This window comes from Lactuca serriola, chromosome 2, assembly GCF_051521515.1.
Source record: "Lactuca serriola cultivar US96UC23 chromosome 2, Lser_US96UC23_V15, whole genome shotgun sequence".
NCBI classification, from domain to species: Eukaryota; Viridiplantae; Streptophyta; class Magnoliopsida; order Asterales; family Asteraceae; genus Lactuca; species Lactuca serriola.
In genome coordinates, this window is record NC_136409.1 from 233,064,038 (window position 1) to 233,083,832 (window position 19,795).

The 19,795-nt window shown below is 35.5% G+C and overlaps 3 protein-coding genes across 5 annotated transcripts; 1 reads left to right on the forward strand and 2 right to left on the reverse strand.

Annotated features, from left to right (window-relative positions):
- The first annotated feature begins 387 nt into the window (after positions 1-387).
- LOC145088886 (S-type anion channel SLAH2-like) lies at positions 388-5,324 on the forward strand. Of its 3 annotated transcripts, XM_079027324.1 has the most exons (7): positions 388-534; positions 639-727; positions 2,557-2,669; positions 2,884-3,031; positions 3,146-3,616; positions 3,688-4,458; positions 4,788-5,324. In XM_079027324.1, exons 4-7 carry the CDS (start codon positions 2,900-2,902, stop codon positions 5,181-5,183), a joined length of 1,770 nt encoding a protein of 589 aa, XP_078883450.1. In that variant the 5' UTR covers positions 388-534; positions 639-727; positions 2,557-2,669; positions 2,884-2,899; the 3' UTR covers positions 5,184-5,324. The 3 variants fall into 3 exon arrangements, with proteins under 3 accessions (XP_078883450.1, XP_078883451.1, XP_078883449.1); XM_079027325.1 differs by lacking the exon at positions 388-534 and having other exon boundaries at positions 627-727; XM_079027323.1 differs by lacking the exons at positions 388-534; positions 639-727 and having other exon boundaries at positions 2,507-2,669.
- A 7,523-nt stretch (positions 5,325-12,847) lies between these two features.
- Positions 12,848-13,835, reverse strand: LOC145088887 (putative membrane-associated kinase regulator 6). The gene has a single exon (XM_079027326.1). The coding sequence runs from the start codon at positions 13,759-13,761 to the stop codon at positions 13,108-13,110; it is 654 nt and encodes a 217-aa protein (XP_078883452.1). The 5' UTR covers positions 13,762-13,835; the 3' UTR covers positions 12,848-13,107.
- Positions 13,836-15,134: 1,299 nt separating this feature from the next.
- On the reverse strand, positions 15,135-18,457 carry LOC145088888 (uncharacterized). The gene is made up of 3 exons (XM_079027327.1): positions 17,896-18,457; positions 16,057-16,203; positions 15,135-15,964 (listed from the first exon to the last, which is right to left on the reverse strand). The coding sequence occupies exons 1-3, from the start codon at positions 18,049-18,051 to the stop codon at positions 15,230-15,232; spliced, it is 1,038 nt and encodes a 345-aa protein (XP_078883453.1). The 5' UTR covers positions 18,052-18,457; the 3' UTR covers positions 15,135-15,229.
- Positions 18,458-19,795: the final 1,338 nt, after the last annotated feature.

The window sequence follows — 19,795 nt, forward strand, 5'->3', positions numbered from 1 at the left end:
AATTTAGTGGGCTCGTGAGCCTAATCGAGCCTAAACGAGCCTCTGTGTGTGTATATATATATATATATATATATATATATATATATATATATATATATATATATATATATATGTGTGTGTGTGTGTGTGTGTGTGTATATATATATATATATATATAGAGAGAGAGAGAGGCTCGTTTAAGCTCGTTTAGGCTCGCGAGCCCCATTAATTGAAGCTCGGCTCGAGCTCGTTTAGTAAACGAGCCTCATATCTAGGCTCGAGCTCGGCTCGGGCTCGTTTAATTCGATCTCGAGTCGAGCTTTTAACGAGTCGATCCCGAGTAGCTCACGAGTAGCTCGGCTCACTTACACCCCTAGTGATCATGCTCCAGGTATGTAATAATTCATATCTTATTTTCGTATATCTCCCCAACCTAGGGTTTTTACTTTTTAGTTCCTTCTCCAATCCTTCCGGTCGCCTCCTTCCTTGCATCTGCATTCTTGCCCCCTTTCCAATTCGTTACCTGTTGCTCGAAAAACATGCGGTTCATTGATTGTAAGGTTCATCAAAAACTTTGAATCACTTCGGTTCTTTGTTTTTTTTTTTTTACATCTTTTTCAGTTTTTTCGTTTGTAGCAGTCATTTTTGTGTTTTTGAAGGAACCGGGGGATATGAGTGATAGGTTCTTTGTGCCACAACGATGGTTTTGAAGTCACCCTTAGTCCCTACAAAAACTTGATTTAAGAAGGTAAGAAGGTTAATGTTCTTAAAACTTTTCTAATTATTGTTTACTTTTTTTTGGTTTAGTTTTATTCAAAACAAAGTAACGGAAAATAAATCATGGTCTCTCTCTTTCTCTCTACTGTCTTTATGTGTGTGTGTGTGTGCTTAGTCATATAAGTGTTGATTTCGTGGATCCGGATCAAGTCACCATTGTGACACCATAAACTCCATGTGCTCTTCCTCTGTTTCTAACCTTCATTTGTATTTTTTAGTAAACTATTAAAAATAGTAGAGGTTCTACAGATAGCAAATAGAAGTAGTCGTTCGATATATGTGCAGTGATTTGTGATTATGGAAGGTATAGTTTATTAATTTTCGCTTTGGTCGTCAATTGAAGATGTAGTAGTTCAATAACATTATTGGTTCCTATTGGAAATTTTAATAGCTCTTTTGATAAGGTTTTAGGATTTAAAACTATTAGCCATTGTAAACGTTTTCATAAAGCATGCTTAAATGCCCTTTTTTTTTTTTACTGTAGTGGTGGAAACCTCAGTAGCTAAGAATGCTAAGTTGGTAAAGAACCTACAGGAGCATTCCCTTATATATTGAATTCCTTTAAATATAAAGTAACAATTATAAAATACATGTCGGTTGCCATCTTGAAACAGTGGAATACAATAGTGTGTGTGTAAGTTTGGTTACATTTTAGTCGACTTCTTTTTTTTTTGGGTTTCTTTTGATGATGTTTATAGGTGAATGGGTTTCCTGGTAAAAGTAGGAGGAATTGGATTATTTTAGGTTTGGTGGGATGGCGGAAAGTAATATAATTCTAAGGAAAAAAAGGTCAAATTTTTAATTCAAAAAATGTAACAAATAGACATTTTGATTTAATATACAAGGACCAAAACAATAGTAACATACTAGTGTAGGGATAACTTTGTGATTAAATGGAATTTGGAACAAATGTGCAATTATAGATAAACCATAAAGACGAAATAGGTAATTTACTCATTTGTTTATTATAACCTTCAGCTTGAAGTAGCAATATACGTACTTGCCTGGTTGACTTTTGAGTCCAAAGTGTTGTATTATACAGTTTTTGTGTAAAATAAAAAAATTGATAATGGTGAGGAATAAACTATGTAAAATGTTTTTGTAGGATTTCGAACATTTGTAGCATTCTAGTTTGTAATTTTTTTTGTGAGGATCTCGAATATAGAGAGAAAAAAAACATTTTTTGTTATAACATTTTACTTTCTTAAACTATTATTTATAGCATCACTTTGTAAAAAGGCCCCCCATGAGGATTTCGAATATGGAGTGGGAAATTAAAAAAAAAAACATTCTACCTTGTAAAAGGGTCCTTTTTTTTGGAAGTTTTGATCACCTTCGCGAAACTACTAAAGAGAAGGCTAACAGTTTTAACGTAACTTATTAAGGATTTCACAACCGAAAGGCTTTGTCAGAAAAATAAATAAATAAAAACATTTCTTTACATGACATTCTATTTTCTGAAAACTGCTATTCTATTTTCTAGAAACTGTTATTTATGTATTAAAAAATAAATAATAAACATTTTCTAAATTTTTTAACCGGGTTTTAACTTATTATATATATATATATATATATATATATATATATATATATATATATATATATGGTAAATAAAAGGTATTTTAAAGTATATTTATATATTTGGGATGTATACTTTTATCTCTTAAAAAACAATATATTTGGTAGACTACACCCAGTGAGTGCTATATAAACAGCTTCACATTTGAGATGGGGAAAGTGTGCTCTTTCATTTCTTTCTCTTACTCTGTCTCTTCCTCCTTTCTTTCTTGTTTCTTAAAGGTACAACTCAATGATGCATGTCTTACTACCCCAAGAGTACAAGTTTTTCTTCATTTTCTGCATCTACAGTGTATAAGCTTCAAACACTTGGCAGTTCTAGAAGTCCCCAGCAGGTATTGTAAATAATTTCTTTTACGAGATTTATTCTGATTACCATTTTTAGTACATATTAAATGACACTATATTTGAACACTACAACTTTTTTTTGGGGGGATATACAATTTAGTTACCTCTATATTTATAATTATTATGTTGATATATTTACATTTCATTGATTTTATTTTAATGACTTAAAATTTAAAATTAGTGATTTTGTTTAATTTACAGCAACAAGTTGAATGTAATGGCACACAGCAAGAAGATTAGTGGACAGGATTCCCCTGAAATGCTTCTTCCATCACTGATCAGATCTGCAGATGCCAACCAAATTCTGGATTTTGATTTCAACCAAAATGCCTCAAATTCTCATTTTATGGTATGTTTTTAACATAAAAAGTTTAGCATAATTGGTGAAGATTATAATTTAATTTAGTAATATAAAAAATTGTTACTTTTACTATAAATCTACTTAAAGTTGTAATTTTGGCAGGAGCCCAATGGAAACGAGATTGATAGCCCGGATAACATTTCGAATCAACAAAGAAAACAATCTGTTTCGGTTAACATTCCACCTTCACCAGTCGATGCCAAAAGAGTTTTGTTCAAAGAGGAACATGAAGCAATCGGAATCCATAGCCCGAAAAATCCAGACATCATGTCCAACGCCCATGAGCTCAAATTTAATCCACAGACGGGCTGCGGAATTGATGAGACGGGGCGGGGGAAATCCCTGGACCATCTCATCCTCCCAATAAAGAACACTAGGATGGATGGTTTGAAGGACAAAAGATACAACTCATTCAAAACATGGTCGGGTCGACTTGAGAGACAACTTTCCACGTTACGTGGAAAATCATGTAACGCTCTAGAGATAAACCCTCCCCAAAACCTTCAAGGGGAGAGTTTATCTGTAGACCGATACTTCGATGCTTTAGAAGGACCGGAGTTGGAGACTCTTAGGGTATACTCAGATATTTTTTTTGTTTCGTTCGTTACAAAATAAGTTATATATCATTTCTGTTTGTTGAACAGGCTTCTGAGGAAATAATGCTCCCCGAAGACAAAAAATGGCCGTTTCTTCTTCGTTACCCGATCTCATCATTTGGTATATGTCTCGGTGTTAGTAGCCAAGCGATAATGTGGAAGCATTTAGCCTCAACCGCTTCAACACATTTCCTTCATATAAGCCTTAGAGTGAACTATACTCTATGGTGCATATCGGTCCCTCTTTTCGCAGTTGTGGCCTCAACATACCTTCTAAAAGTGATCTTTTACTTTGAAGCGGTTCGAAGAGAATACTACCACCCGATTAGAGTTAACTTCTTTTTTGCCCCGTGGATCGCGTTACTCTTTTTGGCTATTGGAGTTCCCGATAGTATCACTACAAAGTTGCCTCACTCTTTATGGTATATGTTAATGACACCGATTTTATGTCTAGAGCTCAAGATTTATGGGCAATGGATGTCCGGCGGGCAACGGCGGTTGTCCAAGGTGGCGAACCCGTCCAACCACTTATCGGTGGTTGGGAACTTTGTCGGGGCCCTGTTGGGCGCATCAATGGGACTCAAGGAAGGCCCGATTTTCTTTTTTGCGGTTGGGTTGGCTCATTATACAGTTTTGTTTGTAACATTGTATCAAAGACTTCCAACTAATGAAACCCTCCCGAAAGAGCTTCATCCTGTTTTCTTTCTATTTGTTGCCGCTCCAAGTGTTGCCTCGATGGCATGGGCCAAAATCAATGGATCCTTTGATTATGGCTCGCGTATCGCATACTTCATTGCCTTGTTTCTCTATTTTTCACTGGTAAGTTCAAATTATCATTATTTGATTAAATTTGTATCCCTACAAAAGTTGGGGAAGTGGAATCCTATAAAGGATTCTCATCTTCAAATCTCGGACTCATTTGACGGTTGGTGACGTGATAGTCGTTGGACATGTGCATCGTGGGACCACCAACGATATGGACATATGCTTTACACTTTTTTATTCAATTAAATTTGTAAATTTTATATGCAAATTTCACCAATCCCATCTCCAGCCCTAACACAAAATGCATACAAATTATAAATTTTAACCTTAATTTTTTTTTTCCAAGTATGGTTAGAGTTGCTCTAATATGTATATATTTGTAGGCGGTTCGTGTAAATTTCTTTAGGGGATTCCGGTTCTCATTGGCGTGGTGGGCTTACACATTCCCAATGACCGGAGCTGCAATCGCCACAATTAGATACTCAAGTGAGGTCTCGAACATAGTAACCAAGTCGTTATCAGTAACCCTGTCAACAGCTGCTACGGTTACCGTGACAGGGCTACTGATAACAACAATTGTTCATGCTTTTGTGCTACGGGACCTTTTCCCGAACGACATCGGGATTGCAATTAGTGGCCGGAAACCAAAAACACAACGGAAATGGTTTCACCGGGGCACATGTGGCTCAGTCAAAGATGTTGAAGACCCCTTTAAATCCGTGAGCTCCAGCGATGAAAAGGTTGAGGAGGATCCGGTAAATGTAAACGGATATCAATAAGAGTAATGTATCTGATACCTACGGTTTGAGTTATTAGTCAAAGGAGGAACTTAGTTTAGAAAAGTTCCAATGAACTTGGATGTATATAGTATGGCTTTTACACAATATAAAATATAAGCATGTTGTTGTTGTTTTGTCGAAGTTTATTTGCTCGAACGTTTCGTTTTACAATTTCTTTTTTCATAAATGAAAAGGTAAAGCGCAAAAAAGAACTACAAATTTGCAGTTTTGACTTTTATCAACAAATGCGACATGTTTTATCACGTTGACATGTCATCATGTATAATGGATACCATTAAATACTTAACTTGTATTTATTCAAAATCAATATATAATATATAGAATAATATTTATGCAAACCCTTTTCCCCTACCAGCCACATCGCATCTCCGACGTCCATCTTGATATCTCGTCTACTGCTTCCATTGAAGATTTGAAGCATTGACCATCGAACTTTATTAAATCCGAAAATCTGAAGACCCATTTCACCATTTGCCAGGAGCCCAGGACTAGGAACTAAAGGCCATTAATCTTTTTTTTTTTTTCTTCTTTTGTAGATCCATGATAGCCAGACTATATCGTATTGGGTTTGTCTTGACCAATTCCGAGCACAGTCCCACACGGCCTTGGACCCTGGTTAACTGCAGTCTTTCGTAAGTTCCGATCTTGCTTCTACCCAAGGTCCAAATATAAGGCCCAACTTAGATGCAACCGGCCCAACTATTCTTATGCGGAACCGGATTTTAATATATCCGTTTCAAGTTTATCTTATCTGCCGGTTAAGGAGCTAATTCCTTCGAGATTTTGAAACCGGGCCAAACTTGTTTCTCCGGAAAATACATTATACATGGTTTCGGATCTAATCAATGGGCAAATTAACCTTCCATATAGCCGTTATATGACTGCTCTATAGCCTCGTTAACCCTAAAAATGACCGATTTATTAATAGGTTTTGGTGCACTTGGTTTCAACAAGCTCAAAAAGCTAAAAAAAAAAAAATCACTATTTTCGACGTTCTTCGCAATATCATACCTTCAACGTATTTCTCAAATTTTCATTATCAGAATGGCAACCACACAATCTTTTGTTTCCACTTCTATGAGTGTACAACTAGATAACTCTAGATCAAAATCTAAACAAATGTCATTACTGTAGAAGTTCATAAATTTACCGAAACGAAGGTATTTGGTTTAATCTCAATTATTGCATCTTGATTCTTGAACGACGTAGAGGAAAAGTTCGATGTAAAAAAAATATGGCATGTTTCATAACCCTACTGAAAACACGATACTAAAATCATTTGATGAAAGCTTGACGTCCTAGAAATGCTTCCTTTTGACCATTTCGAAAACCTTGACTTTACCAAAACTTTCCGAACAAAGCATCAACCACGTTATAATCCGATAACTAGTACTAACCTTAGAAAATATGCAATAAAGTTTTGGACCAAACCAAAACAAGAAATGATTTTAGTTTACAAAAATTATACAATACTATTTTTTTACATATGACGTTTGAACTATTTCACGTAAAAATATCAATTTGTATCTACTTGTTAATGGACATTGGTATAACCTACAAAGTAGGGTCATGATGAAACGAAATATTGAGTTTAAATTTGTTTGGTTATCTGTGATTCAGTCAAATTTTATATAAAATTTTACATGACTTATGTGTTGTTTGTTTTTTTGAAACAAAAATTCATGAAGTCTATGGACCACCTATGCAACCGTTGCAGCAGAAGAGGTGGACCAAACGACTATAGCTTGTAATAAGAAGTTTGTTCATTTTTTAACCTCTTCGGGTTGTTATAATAAACTGAAATTTAAATAAATTAATTTTACAAAATTAAAATAGTTTTTCAACACCAAATTTTAATAATTCCATTCTTACAACATTGAAATAAAATTCATTACATTTTTTATAAAAACATTCAATACTATTAATTAATATTGACACTATTTACAAATAAATGAATTAAGATTAAAATTATGTTATTTTAGCTAAATAATGCCCTTGTGAGTTTCTTCAAATTGCTCTTGATTTGGAGTTCCTTCACAAAATCATGATTCAACACTTGGAACAAGATTCTCTTGACTCATATATGTTTTTGCTTCCCCTGCTCCACAAATACAAGTGTGAGAGCATAAATACATCACATTTTTACCAGCATACTTCTGATTACAAGCATAAATACATCATATTTTTGCATTTTTATAAATAAGTTATAGAGATGTGCCAATAGCTTCGTAACAGACACAACCAAAGACCATTTCACCATTTAACCATTTGCATTTGTTACTCGAGATGTACTAGGTAAGACCAAATAAAACACAATTAAATTAAACATCAATGGTCTCTTAAGCATTTCATCCAGCACCTGTAATGCACAACTTGTTTCCCTCAAAAATTACTACCATTAGATGTATAAAGATCTATCCCACTCTTTATGTAACGTCCAAAAAATTATGAGGTAAAAAGTTCATTTTTAATTCAACCAAAACACTAATTATCTTTCAGTCAAACATCCATTATCTTTTTTCTAAATATTCAAAAGTACTTTATAAGAAAACAATTATCAGAATAAAATCTCAAAATCGTCATAATGCGGAAACATGGGTGGATGCGCTACGATCATTTCGGACACTTCCCTTTCGAACCGAAAGTAGCTGAAACCATAACCATAAAATTGTAAGCACAAAGCTTCGTGAGTTCCCCAAAAATACCACATACTAAACAAACATATTGCCAAGCATATCCGGGTGCTTGCCTACCCTTTCGGTCTACTTCAACTGGATACTGCCAAGCATATTTTGGTGCTTGCCTACCCCTTCGGTCTATTTGAACTGGATACTATCAAGCATATATGGGTGCTTACAATCCCCTTCGGTCTATTTCAACCGTATACTATCAAGCATATCTAGGTGCTAGCAATCCCCTTAGGTCTATTTCACCCCTACTACTACTACATAATATCATAATAGAAATCACAGAGTCATCAAACAAATACAGGCATAATTGACAATTGTCAGAAAGACAATCATCACACTACACCATAAACTAGTAGGCCGGCCTTGGTGCCTTCAACCCACGGATACTGTGAAGGAAGACTCACCTGTAGCTGCTGAAACACTCGAATAAATCTCTGACTGTTGATCCGGAGAATCCCCGCGCTGTCATCAAATGACATCCAATTATTAATTGGGTTCTGACCCATAACCAAGAGTCTAAACTACTTAGCCCATAACCAGGATATAAGACCATTCTACCCTTTATCTCACTTGGCCTAAAGCCAAGGCCCAACTCAACTACTCTCAAGGCCCAAATCCTAAATGATATTCCAAAGCCTAATATGGCCCAATCTTCTAAATGGAGCCCAAAAACCATCATGGGACCAATACCAAGAAAACCCACCGACAATCCATCACTCAAAGTCAAAAGTCCAATGGCCCAACAAGGCCCAAACCTTAAAAGGCCCAAAATGACATTTTGTGGAGTACGCCCCGCGTACTCACCTTCAAAGCACAAGGTACAAACTGGTAAAGCATGTCACCTTCATTACGCTGAACGTACACCTATACGCCCAATGTACTCTTCAGAAAGCCAAAACCCCAAAAAAGCTCTTAATGCTCTTAACAAGTAAAGTTGGCAACTTTACACTCATGCATGGCTTAAAGGGACTCAAAGGCTCAAAAAGAACTTAATAAAGGTCTTGATGCTTGCATGGACCAAAATCTTCCATAAAGATTGCATTTTTATGAACATAGGGCCTAAATGGAGCTTAGATCTAGCATCCATTACTTTTGGAGTAGATCAAAAGCTCATCTTTAACTCAAAAGTCTCCACAAGTGCACAAAATACACAAGTGCACAAAATACACAATAAGTAGATCTAACACCAAAGACCATCAAGGTGAGAGCTTTTTACCTCAAAATGCTTGCAAATGGGAAGAAGATCTTGGATCTACAAGCTCAAGCTATCTCCTCAAGTGCTCTTCTTATTCTTCTTCTTCTTCACAAACTACCCACAAACACTCTTTTAAAGATCAAAACTCAAAAAATCACTCTAGGGTTTCGATTCCAGGGTTTAAAGGGATGGAGGCTGAAAATAATAGGGTTTGGTGTTGAGTTAAGGAGCTTAAATAGGGTCCAAGATCCTAAATTAGGGTTTGGATCAGACTGGAGTACGCTATGCGTAACTCTGGTACGCCCAGTGTACTCCAAGGAGTACCCACGATACCCTTTCCTAGTACGCCCCGCGTACTAGGCGGGCCCTCAATCCTTCAAACTTCTGAATGCCATATCTTCCTCGTTCTAAACCCAATTTCGACTATTCTTATATCCATGGAAGGGTAACAAGAAGCTCTACACTTCTATCAACTCATCCTTGCCTTAAAAGTTCTCGAACTAAAATCCAAAATTCATAAAAAGCCCGAACTAACACTTTACTGATATACCCCCGGGCTCTGAAACACAAACCGGACTCCCGGATCATCTAAATTACATTACCCACATCTAAATTACATTACCCGCTGAAAAAGGAGAGTTTATTCAAAGTTTTAAAGAAACACAAAAACACGATCGCTTGGAGAATTACCGACATCAAAGGAATAAGTCCTTCTTATTGCTCACATAACATCACTATCGAAGAAGAAGTAAAGCTGGTTGTACAACACCAGAGAATACTTAACCTAAAGATGCAAGGAGTGGTCAATTTGGATTTTTTGATGAAAAATATATGGGTCTCAAAAACCTTGATAGCCATGGCATGGTATGTGACATCCCTTATTTTTCAGAACCAAAAAAACTTTTCTTTACACTTTAAAAAAGCATATTATTGTTGTTTGCGGTAAATCCCATTATAATAAAACATTTTGCGGAAATTGTTTCGTTTAATTAAAATATCTTTGAATAAAGATGTTGTTTCAAAATACACAAACTCTAAGGATGTCATAATCAATACATAACATTGTTACAACGTAAAGACCTAATGGTCATGAACACTATTGCATGTTATCTCTTAATCACTCGGCATCCTAACCAAGTTTTAATGGCTTTAACCCTGTTACATGTGATGCATATAAATTGAGTGTATCAGATTGGAAAACCTAGTGAACCACATAGGGTTTTCAATCCCTTAATATTATTATAATAATAAATTATAATTATCAAACTTGCAAAACCAAATGTTACCAAACAATATAGATATATCTCTTAACTTAGATATCGATAAAACATTACACCCATTCATACGCATCCCAACCGATTCTCACAAATCCTAGTTCATGATTATCAACTCGCCTGACGAATCATTTAGAGTAATGGTTTGACTACACATCTAGGGGCTTCCTTGGCTTGTATATGTCGTAAAGGCACTTGAGCCATCAAAGTATTTGAAGAATATGGTATCCCATTTCATCTACATCTGTAGGTTATGATCCCACACTAGCAACGTAATTCACAAGACCATCTAGAATGATCAAGTGTTGTTATCTTACTTTGGTAGATAACTATACATATTGCTATAGTTGTCTGATCTAGACCCACCATTTCGGTCATCCAAAGGAATACTTTATTATACTCTGGTACATATTTGGTACCATAACACTTGATAGTGTCATAGAACAAGTTCTACTCTCCTTTCCTATTTCTCACACCCTTAATATGATGTCACCCAAAATCCTAGCTTAACTGAACTAAGCATCCCCTTTTAGTCCTAGTGTATGACTAAACAAGATTACAAGCCTGTAATCAACACAATTTTATGTTTATGTAATATTTTTACAATATAGGGTGTAACTAAATACTCTTTTAATTTAACTCGAACTATGCAACCTTTATAAATCGTATTTTTATTATTAAGTAAGACTATAATGCTTATAATGGATTTCCAAACCATTTTCATGTTTACACCGTACTATCGCAATGGAGTATGTGACTATTATTTTATCCAACTTAACTATATCTAAATATTTTTTATATGTCTTAGTTTTAAACTTAGACAAGATTACATCCCTTTTAATCAATTGTCAATACTAACTCTGTTTAGACAATACTGTCCGAATTTAGTGTATAATTTTAACTCAGAGTATCTGATATTTTTATAAACAGTAATCTTTTAAGTAATAATACATATTTTTAAGATTGTCATCTAATAACATCGTATTAAAATCATGTTCTTGAAAGTAACCATGCGCTTACTTGATATAGGTGGAAGACTAACGGAAAAGTTAGATCATTGACTGACACTTCAAATTTCATTTTTAAAACGACCTAAACACAAATATTACTGTCTTAGTATTTCTTCGTATTTATAAAGTTAAATTGTTATAATGTTTTTTATCATATTTATCAATAAGCCCAAAAGAACACTAACGTATAACTGATAAGAAACAACCTGGTAAGATCATATTAGTAGTAGGATGTGTTTAACATATAAATATATATTGTTTGGAAAATTCACTTTAAACACCTCACTGATCTTGCATTGACATCATTCTCGTAAGTAGATCGGTCAGTATAACGACTGGTATTACTGATAAATCTTATTTATAAGTTCATATTAACGTTTACGAACTAAAATAATAACACAACTTACAGTTGTTTGATGAAGAACCGGACATTACGCGAGCAAAACTTTGAAACCGAAAGCTCTATTTCTTGGGGCTCTCTGGTGCTCCAAAGCTTCACAAACATAGAAAATATTCCTGATTTTTTTTTTTTTTTTGGATTTTCTCATACTCTAAATTGATCATCGGATTCTCTCAATCTCTCAATAACACAAAACAACAAGGTACTTTCTGTGTTTCAAATTTAGAAGTGGTTTGACTTTAAACTGTCAGTTTTGGATTATCTCAAATCTGATTTCGTGATACCCCGACTATATTGTCGTAATCACAAATTTTAGAAAGTGATTGATAATCCTTCAATATAATTTTATTTCAAAATGTTCTCCTAAAAACTCCTAAAGTATACTTTATTAAAGATGAAAATGCTGAAATATCTTATATACTTTAGGCTTTATTTCGAGTCTTTTTATTTGACAATATAAGTTGACAATCTTTTCAATGCACTTCCGCCTCAAGTAGGAAATGAATTGGATTCCTGTATGTTTAAGAATAATGGATTAAGTTTCGGTTATTTTATACACATCCTGTTTAAGCCACTGTCAACTGCATTGTTGATCGGATAGTACATTTGTTGAATAGATATCTTCCAAGAAGTGATTTTGTTATGTTTGGATCGTATTTATGTATATATATTTTTTATTATTTCTATCATTAGACATTACACTGTAGAGAGATAACAAATAAAAGATAACGAATTTTGGCACATTAGTCGACCAAAAACGTTGCAATACAGCTTTTCTATGGTTGTATCTTTCTATCACATTTTGTCATTGTCGATTTCAATTATGTGCCCCCTTGAGTGGTCTCGCTCTAAATAAGGTTAAAAATGTAGTCACGTGATTTGCGTGTGGTCCTATCCAATCTTTGCTTAGTTGTTTTGCTTTGGTGGGACAAACGAATCTACTATTATTATCTACTTCCATAACCTTAAAAACAATTTTAAATCGTAACAAAACTTAATCATGACCCTATAATCCATTTCTTCTAAAAAATATATATATACCAAAAGAAAGCTCACATTTTTTTAGTTTGTAGGTGGTGTCACAATTCACGTCTGAATCTTTCATAATAAGATAAAACAAGAAAATAGTCTTTAGGTTTAGTGCTTTACAATTTTGGCCAAACGATATCAAGTTAAAACATATGACCAACAATACATGTGATGCAAATATGCAATCATTGGTATGATACAATGTAACATTTTTTGCCACATGAAGGCATAAATTCATTTTTCCTTTAATGTACTATCAATGAGACTTTACAAAATTAACTACATAGAAACACATCATCAAACTCTCAATTCATACCAATGGTTCTCTTGCAATGGACGACCGCCTCATGAATCGAGCTCTCAGAGTCGCAAGATCTTCGACGGTTATCCGCCCAACACGCACCGCTTGTCCTAGGACCAGGACCGGGACCGTAAGCAGAAGAACATTCCCAGTTCTCGACTCCTTGTACCCTACTGCTATCTGACCTCCCCCGTCTCAGTCTACACCAAATCGGTTGAACCAAATCCATGTATTTTTGTATGATTCTTTTTGGGAGTCGGTTACACCTACGTAGCATCATAGAACGGCTTTTACGAAGACGATTGTTGTCTTGAATGGTGGGATAGAGAGGTGAATTGGGAACCGAGCCAGACGGGCCATGCGATTTCATGGGAAGCAAGGTCCCGTTTGAAATGAGCTTATCGGCATGGACAAGTGTTGAAGGCGCTTGCGATGTCGGAAAATCGAAACCAGAATCATAATCGGGACGAACGAGGAATCTTTTGGAGGGGGTAAGGTTAGGATCCATTTCAATGAAGGAAGCCTCATCAAATGAGACTCTAAACGAGCAATTCGGGCTGGTGAGAGTTGAGATTCGGTTTGGGTTTGGGTTTGGGTTTGGGTTTGGATTTGAATTTGGATTTGGATTTGATAACCAAGTTGGTTGTGAAGCTTCCATGGATTTTGAATGGAAATGATTCAAATTTGAAAGAATAATAGTGCATATGTTTATTGGGCGTCTTGAACTTATATATATTTATAACAAGAAGAAGGACACAATTATGAAGTGGTCCTTGCTACCATGAAATAAGAGGAATGTAAACGACAAATGTTAACCCTACACATGATGTAATGTCGCATGTTATGTTTTTAGTATTGGAAAAGAGGAGGCATTGGTCCCCTTACCTTGCCTATTTTTATTTCAAACACTTGTAGAAGAAAATACCATATATAGCCTCTAGGCTCTAGTGAGTAGTGGCATGTATCATAAGCCAAACCATAGGGCATAGGTAGGTTAGGTGGCAGGAGGAATTGAATTCCTATTGCAAATTGCATAAACGACTTGTATAACAAACAAACTATAAAAAATCAAAATATGTTTAGATCGTAAATCATTCTAAGATATTTTAAGTTGAATCATTATTACTATTTCTTTGTACTCTTTTCAGCTTTATAGATAACATAGAAAGTTATATATACAGCCATATTTAGATCGTAAATCTGAAACTCTTGTATATTCAAAGATATGTTAAGTTGAATCATTATTACTTTTCTTTATACTCTTTTCAACTTTATAGATAACATAGAAAGTTAGATACATATATACAGCCTTTGACCGATTCTTTTGTGGCTATTTTCTGTTTTAGCCATTACATACAATCCAAATCCATTTACTTTTAGGCAAATGCGTCAAAACTAAGATTTACTTGTAGTGAAAATGATTTATAGTTTTGGGGATGTTCCAAGTTCTAACAAGCTTGTTTTAGTAAAACTTTATGAAACGAATGATTTGAATCGAGCATTATAGTAATAGATGGATATTTAAAGGGAACGGAGGTCCAACAATCATAATTCATAAATTTTATTTCTCATTACAACTCACAACTCAGAATTCACATCATATAATGATTGAGCCTATGAGCCTATGTATGTAACTTTTAAACGACCAAACCAAGTAGAACGTAGGTATCTATTGAATGCCTACCTAGACACTACACTAGACCTATCGCGGGGGCATGTGATCGATTACACATTCTACACCACAATAACCCGGACCCCACATATGAAGAAATCTTTAATTCTAGAAAATAATACTGGTGTTATTTACATTAAATTATACTATATTCTCAACCAACCCTAAAGAAACAAAAACAACCGACATTGGTCCCCTCAGCTGTCGGGGAAAGAAACTGACATCAAGTATGGGAGGAATGGCGGTAAACAGAAGCAGAAAATGACTCAACACCAAGCCAAAACCAGATTCATGTTCCAGACAACTACATTCATCTAGCCCATATCCTTAACGTTCAGACTGTGACTATCGACACTGAATGACAAAATTTGAATTATTAAAAACCAAATACTATTGTGTATTTGTACAATTAATAGTAATAGTAAAAGTAATAGTAATAATTATGGGGAAGGTGTCACTTGATAAGATCTATGAATACAAAGGCATTCCAAAGGCTATGTAGGAGCATAGAAGGCAACAAGTTTCTAGATCGTGCAAAAACAGCACCCATAACAATCCCAAGAAACACAAGTGGCAACATTCTGTGCATGTTAAAATGCGCGAATGCAAAAGCTAAAGAAGTCACAATTACGGAGCACCAAACAGGCATATATCTTGTTAAAGAAGGCAAAAGAAACCCTCTAAACAAAACCTCCTCCCAAACGGGCGCACAGACCGACACCACAACCGCATAAACCGCCATCGCGACCGGGTCCCGCGCAAGGATCGACCGTTCCACGTTTGAGACGGTGACGGGGGCAGGGGGGAGCATTGGGAAGAGATTGAGGTTGACTTGTGAGAGACGGTTGACGAAAGGGAACATGAGGCAGCCTAAGGCCACATCCAGCTGCCAGTTGCCTTTGAGGCTGAATTTGAACCAATTGGGTGAAAGCGGACGGAATGGGGCGAGGCAGGAATGAAGGATTCCGATTCCAGCGATGCCTTCAGCTACATCGGTTAAGAGGCTGTAGAATGCTTGGCCTCTGAAAGTTAAGGCGTCTTTTCTGAAACCGGATGTATGAGCCAGAAATGGAATAATCCATGAGCCTACAAACCAAAAAGAGGCCATCCATAGGAGCATTACTTGAACAATGGTCTTGCCTGTCCATGGCACTGTCCATTCTTTTGCTTCTGCTTCTGCCCTAAATATCTGAAAACAACATGAAATTGCATTGTAATTGTAATGTAATGTTTCCTTTTCTCTTGATTATTGAGAAAGGGATATTGATGTTAAATAATTACCCGTCTAAGGTTTAATAGCCAACCATGGTTCACATTTGGTTGATTTGATTCCGGTTCTGGTTCCATTGGCGAAGAATCTTCTTCAGTCTTAAGAATGTTATGATTCAAAGAAGACTTGTCATCTTTAAAGCATAAAAACCTCCAGTTCTACACGATAACATCATAAATTATCAGTTTAAAGGAAAAAAATAAATAAATAAATAAAAGTTGTTGCTCATTGGTTGCTTTATACAAGGAGATGCGTTTGTAATGATAATTCTGGGATTGTTTTGAAGAAAATGTTGCGTGTACTACTATAACACCCGGATTCAAGCAAGGGTTAGATATTTTATCCTTATTAATTTCATTTTCATTTTTTATCAAATAATTAGTTGGTAAATATCAGGTTTATAGGTGCTACATGAGAATGAAGATGTTGGAGGTTTCAAATATAGGAAATTAAGGTGTGTAGCTTTTACCTGACCTGTTGTCATTTCACTAGACTTTGGACTATAATTTCGAATTTGTGAGGTTATAAGGGCCTAAGGGGTACAAAGTATAAATTAGAAACACCTAATGCGAGAAATAGGCCAGCTCGGGGGGAGGGGGATCCAGACAAATTCCAAGTTTAGAGGGCCAAATGTGTAGAGAATGAAACTTAAACGAGAGGCTAGACCCTATAGTTTACCAAGCATTCCTTCAAATTGCTTTTGAGAAAGAAAGAGGAGAGAAACCACAGAATCAGTGAAAGAGATCTGAACTTGAGCATTAGGGATTGAATTAGGTTGATATTCCTCCTTATCAATTCCATCAAAAGAGGTCATTCATGGTAACATTTTTCCCTGTAAGTGTTTGGTTTGAGTTTTTGAGGTTCATCCTTTTTTCTTATAAACAAATTTAGATGGGCCAATTGATGTTGTTAAGGTGTTAGGACATAGACTCTAATGCCTTATGTCCATTTAAGTGAAGAAAAAACATTGAAAGTGGTCAACTTGGTGAGATTTGAGCTTAAAATGATGAAGATTAAATTAATTGACAAATTCGAATCTGATAGTTAATAGGAGTAAATTATGTGCTAGAACGTTGTTTCTAACACATTATATCAATCCTAAATCATTAAAAGTCATTCCCCAGGTGCTTGGATCGAATTACATTTACTTGTCATTTCACATAATTAAATGTGCATTTCTATTGGTTGTTGATGAGAACATCTTTTGAAAGTACTATCTCTTGAAGAGATATATTCTTTTAGTTTAAAGCATGATCATTTTTCAACTTTCATCTATTCGCATGAGTCATGGGTGGTTGACTAGCACATTTTAGAGCATCTCCCACCATTTCGTTTAAACATGTGCTAAGTGAAGATAAAAGCTATGAAAAAGAGCATGTCCCTGGAAGTAGGTTAGAGTTAGTATCTTTGTTACCCCTAATAATCCCTATTTTGAGTTTAATGGACTTGACCTTTATTAAAATTTTATTGAAGCTTACTGCTACAGAGGTTTCTTATTATAATCATACTTGGGTTTGCATCTTATATCTGATCTTAAGAAGTCATTAAGTCAATGGTAAGTATGTTTCTTGTTTCATGGAGTTAAGTTAATACGCAAACATATTTGTCTCAGAAGAAATATGTTGAACAGACTATGAATACATTCAATATGGTTTGGATTATATTTATGGTTCATTGAGAAAACCAATATATTTATGGTTCATTAAGTCAATGGTAAGTATGTTTCTTGCTACTACAAATCGAGTCATGGTTTGGATTATATTTATGGTTCATTGAGAAAACCAATATACACTACATCAGTTCCGATCAGGATTTAATTAATAGATTAAAATTTGTGAGTTTCAACTTACATTTCTCAAACACCTTGAAGAAAACGAAGATGCTAAAAGGCGAGCGGTTCCAGTAAGTGAACTATTGGTGTTATATACTTTAGACTTAGCTCTGGCTGTTGAAGGAAGCGATGGGCAAAGAGAAAGTGGTTGGTAGAAAGGTGATGTGGTGGACATGGTGATGGGGCTCTGCCGGAGATTGTTGCTGCTGATGCATCAGAGGCGGCTTTAAACCCTAGCGAGGTCGTTCACACATGTTGAAGGGGTTGCGACGACAGAGGTGAACGATTAGTCTGGGTTTTAGGTTAATGAAGGAGGAGATAGGTTGGTGGCGGCGGGGAGGAGAAGAAAGCTCCGACGAAGGCGAGAAAGATGGAGCAAGGAAGAAGGAAAGGGTAAGAAGACATCATGGTGTGGTATTGGTGGTGTTTGTTCGAATGTTCTAGAAACTCGCGACTCCTAGATGGCCAAAAACTGCAAACGTTATCTCATCAGCACGTTTATCCGTGAATAAGAGGTAAAATGCAGAGAATTTGGTCAAACATTCGATTAAGAGGTTCACAAAAGCTGGAAATCGAAATGAAACTTTTGGGTTGTACGTGGAAATATAAGGCTATGGGAATGTAATCAAGCGTGAGTTTCCTACGTGGCATCTTGGCACACCAATCCACTGGTGAACACCGCCCCATAGGCTAGTGGGTTGCGTGTGGAGTGGGTTGTAGTGGTGCTAAAGATGCATGAAGACACCCAATCAAAAGCCGTGAGTTTCATTTTCTCTCCTCTTTTTTATCCCTTCACTACCAACCCACTGATGAACACCATTTCCATAACCTAGTGGGTTGGTTGTGAAATGCTAAAATGCTTACGTGGCGCTGAATTGGCTGGTGGTTTGGTTGTGACCACTCCCCACAGCCTAAAGGGCTGATGGTAGAAACACTTTTAAATAAGTTTTGGTAGGCTTAGCAAAAGCGAAACCAAAAACCTAAACCCGCAAAAACCAATAAAAACTAAACCGAAAAACCAAAATCGAACCCAAACTGTCAGTTATGGTTTAGATTTTTCAAAACCAATAATTTTGATTTGGGTTCAATTTTCGGTTTAAAACCAACCCACTAACACCGACCAATTGGGTTAAAAACCAACTCAAACCAAAGAAACTGACCCAATGTATATCATTAATTATTTAATTACTTAATATATTTTTAATAAATGTTTTATGTTTTATTAAAACAATAAATATAGAAAAGTTTCAAAACTTTAACCTTATTGCTAACGTTCATCTCATCTCATCTTATTCTTTCATCTTTTCACATACACGATCACAAGTGCATTAGGAAGACACGATCACAACTATATTAGGAAGGCACGAATCATATCCCCAAGTCAATAAATCACCTAGTTGATCCATGACTAAGACGCAAACAAGATAAAGGCTTTCTTCTCTCGCTTATAGGCTCTCGAGTCTCAACACAAAGAATATGACGATGCACCGAATATGTTTAATTTTATTGAGAATTGTTGGAAGATGGGTTGAAACTTAAAACACGTGAGTTTAAACCCAAAACCCATGTTTTGAACCCAAAAATCGAATAAACCGACCCATAAACCCAAAAACTGAACCCAATGGGTTTCAAAAGCCAAAAAACAAAATTATCGGTTTGAGTTCGTTTTCACCTCACAACCAACACAAACCGACCACTAATTTTTGGCATGAAAGTGGAAAAAACAAGAGGTTTGTAGACCATGTCTAAGAATCGAATTTGTTAATTAACAATAGGAAAAAATTAGTTTGAAATTTTTTTATAATCATTTTAACTTTTAATAGTTTCTTTATTGAACTTTTTTCTTCTAAAATATGTCATGGATCCTCTAATAAACTTAATTTTCTAAATTTTATTCTTTGTGTACATATTCATTCATC

Coding starts and splice junctions, on each gene's coding strand:
- LOC145088886 (XM_079027324.1), top strand. CDS start 2,900: ATGGCACACAGCAAGAAGATTAGTGGACAGGATTCCCCTGAAATGCTT. Junction 3,032..3,145: donor CCTCAAATTCTCATTTTATG/GTATGTTTTTAA, acceptor TAATTTTGGCAG/GAGCCCAATGGAAACGAGAT. Junction 3,617..3,687: donor CGGAGTTGGAGACTCTTAGG/GTATACTCAGAT, acceptor TTTGTTGAACAG/GCTTCTGAGGAAATAATGCT.
- LOC145088887 (XM_079027326.1), bottom strand. CDS start 13,761: ATGGAAGCTTCACAACCAACTTGGTTATCAAATCCAAATCCAAATTCA.
- LOC145088888 (XM_079027327.1), bottom strand. CDS start 18,051: ATGTCCACCACATCACCTTTCTACCAACCACTTTCTCTTTGCCCATCG. Junction 16,204..17,895: donor CTTCAAGGTGTTTGAGAAAT/GTAAGTTGAAAC, acceptor GTTATCGTGTAG/AACTGGAGGTTTTTATGCTT. Junction 15,965..16,056: donor GGCTATTAAACCTTAGACGG/GTAATTATTTAA, acceptor TGTTGTTTTCAG/ATATTTAGGGCAGAAGCAGA.